Source organism: Ptychodera flava, unplaced genomic scaffold (assembly GCF_041260155.1).
Source record: "Ptychodera flava strain L36383 unplaced genomic scaffold, AS_Pfla_20210202 Scaffold_54__1_contigs__length_889265_pilon, whole genome shotgun sequence".
Taxonomy (NCBI): domain Eukaryota; kingdom Metazoa; phylum Hemichordata; class Enteropneusta; family Ptychoderidae; genus Ptychodera; species Ptychodera flava.
In genome coordinates, this window is record NW_027248376.1 from 738,337 (window position 1) to 739,429 (window position 1,093).

A 1,093-nucleotide genomic window follows, 5' to 3' on the forward strand; every position below is an offset into this window, starting at 1 on the left:
TCCCTGCCAGCCCTTTTTGCAATCTGGAATACCTTGTCCTTCTGGATCTCAAGTCGGCAATATATTTCGTTGGCGTTGTAGGATCCCTACTTCAGGTGATATTCCAAATTGTACGTCCAAGGCTATCTTCACTTGCCTTCCAAACAACAGGTGGTAAGGCGCGAAACCTGTTGTGTCATGAACCGTTCAGTTGTACGCATGTACCAACGGCTCGACATAATCCTTCCAGTTGGCCTTCTGTTCGTTCTCCAGTGTACCCATCATATTAAGGAGCGTACGGCTAAATCTCTCAGTCTGTGCGTTCCCTTGTCGATGATAGGGCGTGGCACGTGATTTCTTGATGTTCAGCAACTGCCACAATTCCCGTATTACTCGTGACTCAAAGTCCCTACCTTGATCAGAGTGAAGTCGTTTCAGGCATCCATATGGTAGCATAAAGTCTTCCCATAGGTGCTGGCTGTCGTTTTAGCTGTCTGGTTGTGTGTCAGTATCGCTACAGCAAACTTCGAGAAACTGATCAGTGATCACCAGCAAGTCCTTGATCCCGCCTTTACATTCTTCAAGGCTCAAGAAGTCCATACAGACGAGTTCTAGTGGTTGGGAAGTTTCAGTACTCAACATCGGAGCATGGGTCTTCAGTCCTGCCTCGTCCTTCCTTTGAGTACATCTCTTACACGTACAAATGTACTTCTTCATATCAGCAGATATCAGGGGCCAATAAAACTGAGCTCTCAATAAGTCAATTGCTCGATCCTGTCCCAGGTGTCCACAATCATCATGGACCCCTTTCATTGCTTCCTGGCGAAATTCATGTGGCAGCACCATTGGTAGTACACTTCTCCACTGGATGACGTCCTGGCTGTCAGGGTTCTCCCCAGAGTTAATATTCATGAGCATTAATATTCATGAAAAACACTAACATTTTTTATGCTTGTATGTTTACTTTCTTATGGCTTGCTGTACAAATAAAAACAGCCATTTCCACTGTACCTTCAAGGTATTTTTTTCAGATGTAACTGAACAATTCAGAAAGAACAACAAATTAGTAGTTGTAAAGGAATATTTTGAAGCTTCTGAAAACTAATGTACCACT

General features: G+C 43.8%; 1 protein-coding gene across 1 annotated transcript; it reads right to left on the reverse strand.

Annotated features, from left to right (window-relative positions):
- Positions 1–465: 465 nt before the first annotated feature.
- LOC139128451 (uncharacterized) lies at positions 466–891 on the reverse strand. The gene has a single exon (XM_070694223.1). The coding sequence runs from the start codon at positions 889–891 to the stop codon at positions 466–468; it is 426 nt and encodes a 141-aa protein (XP_070550324.1).
- Between the last annotated feature and the right edge of the window lie 202 nt (positions 892–1,093).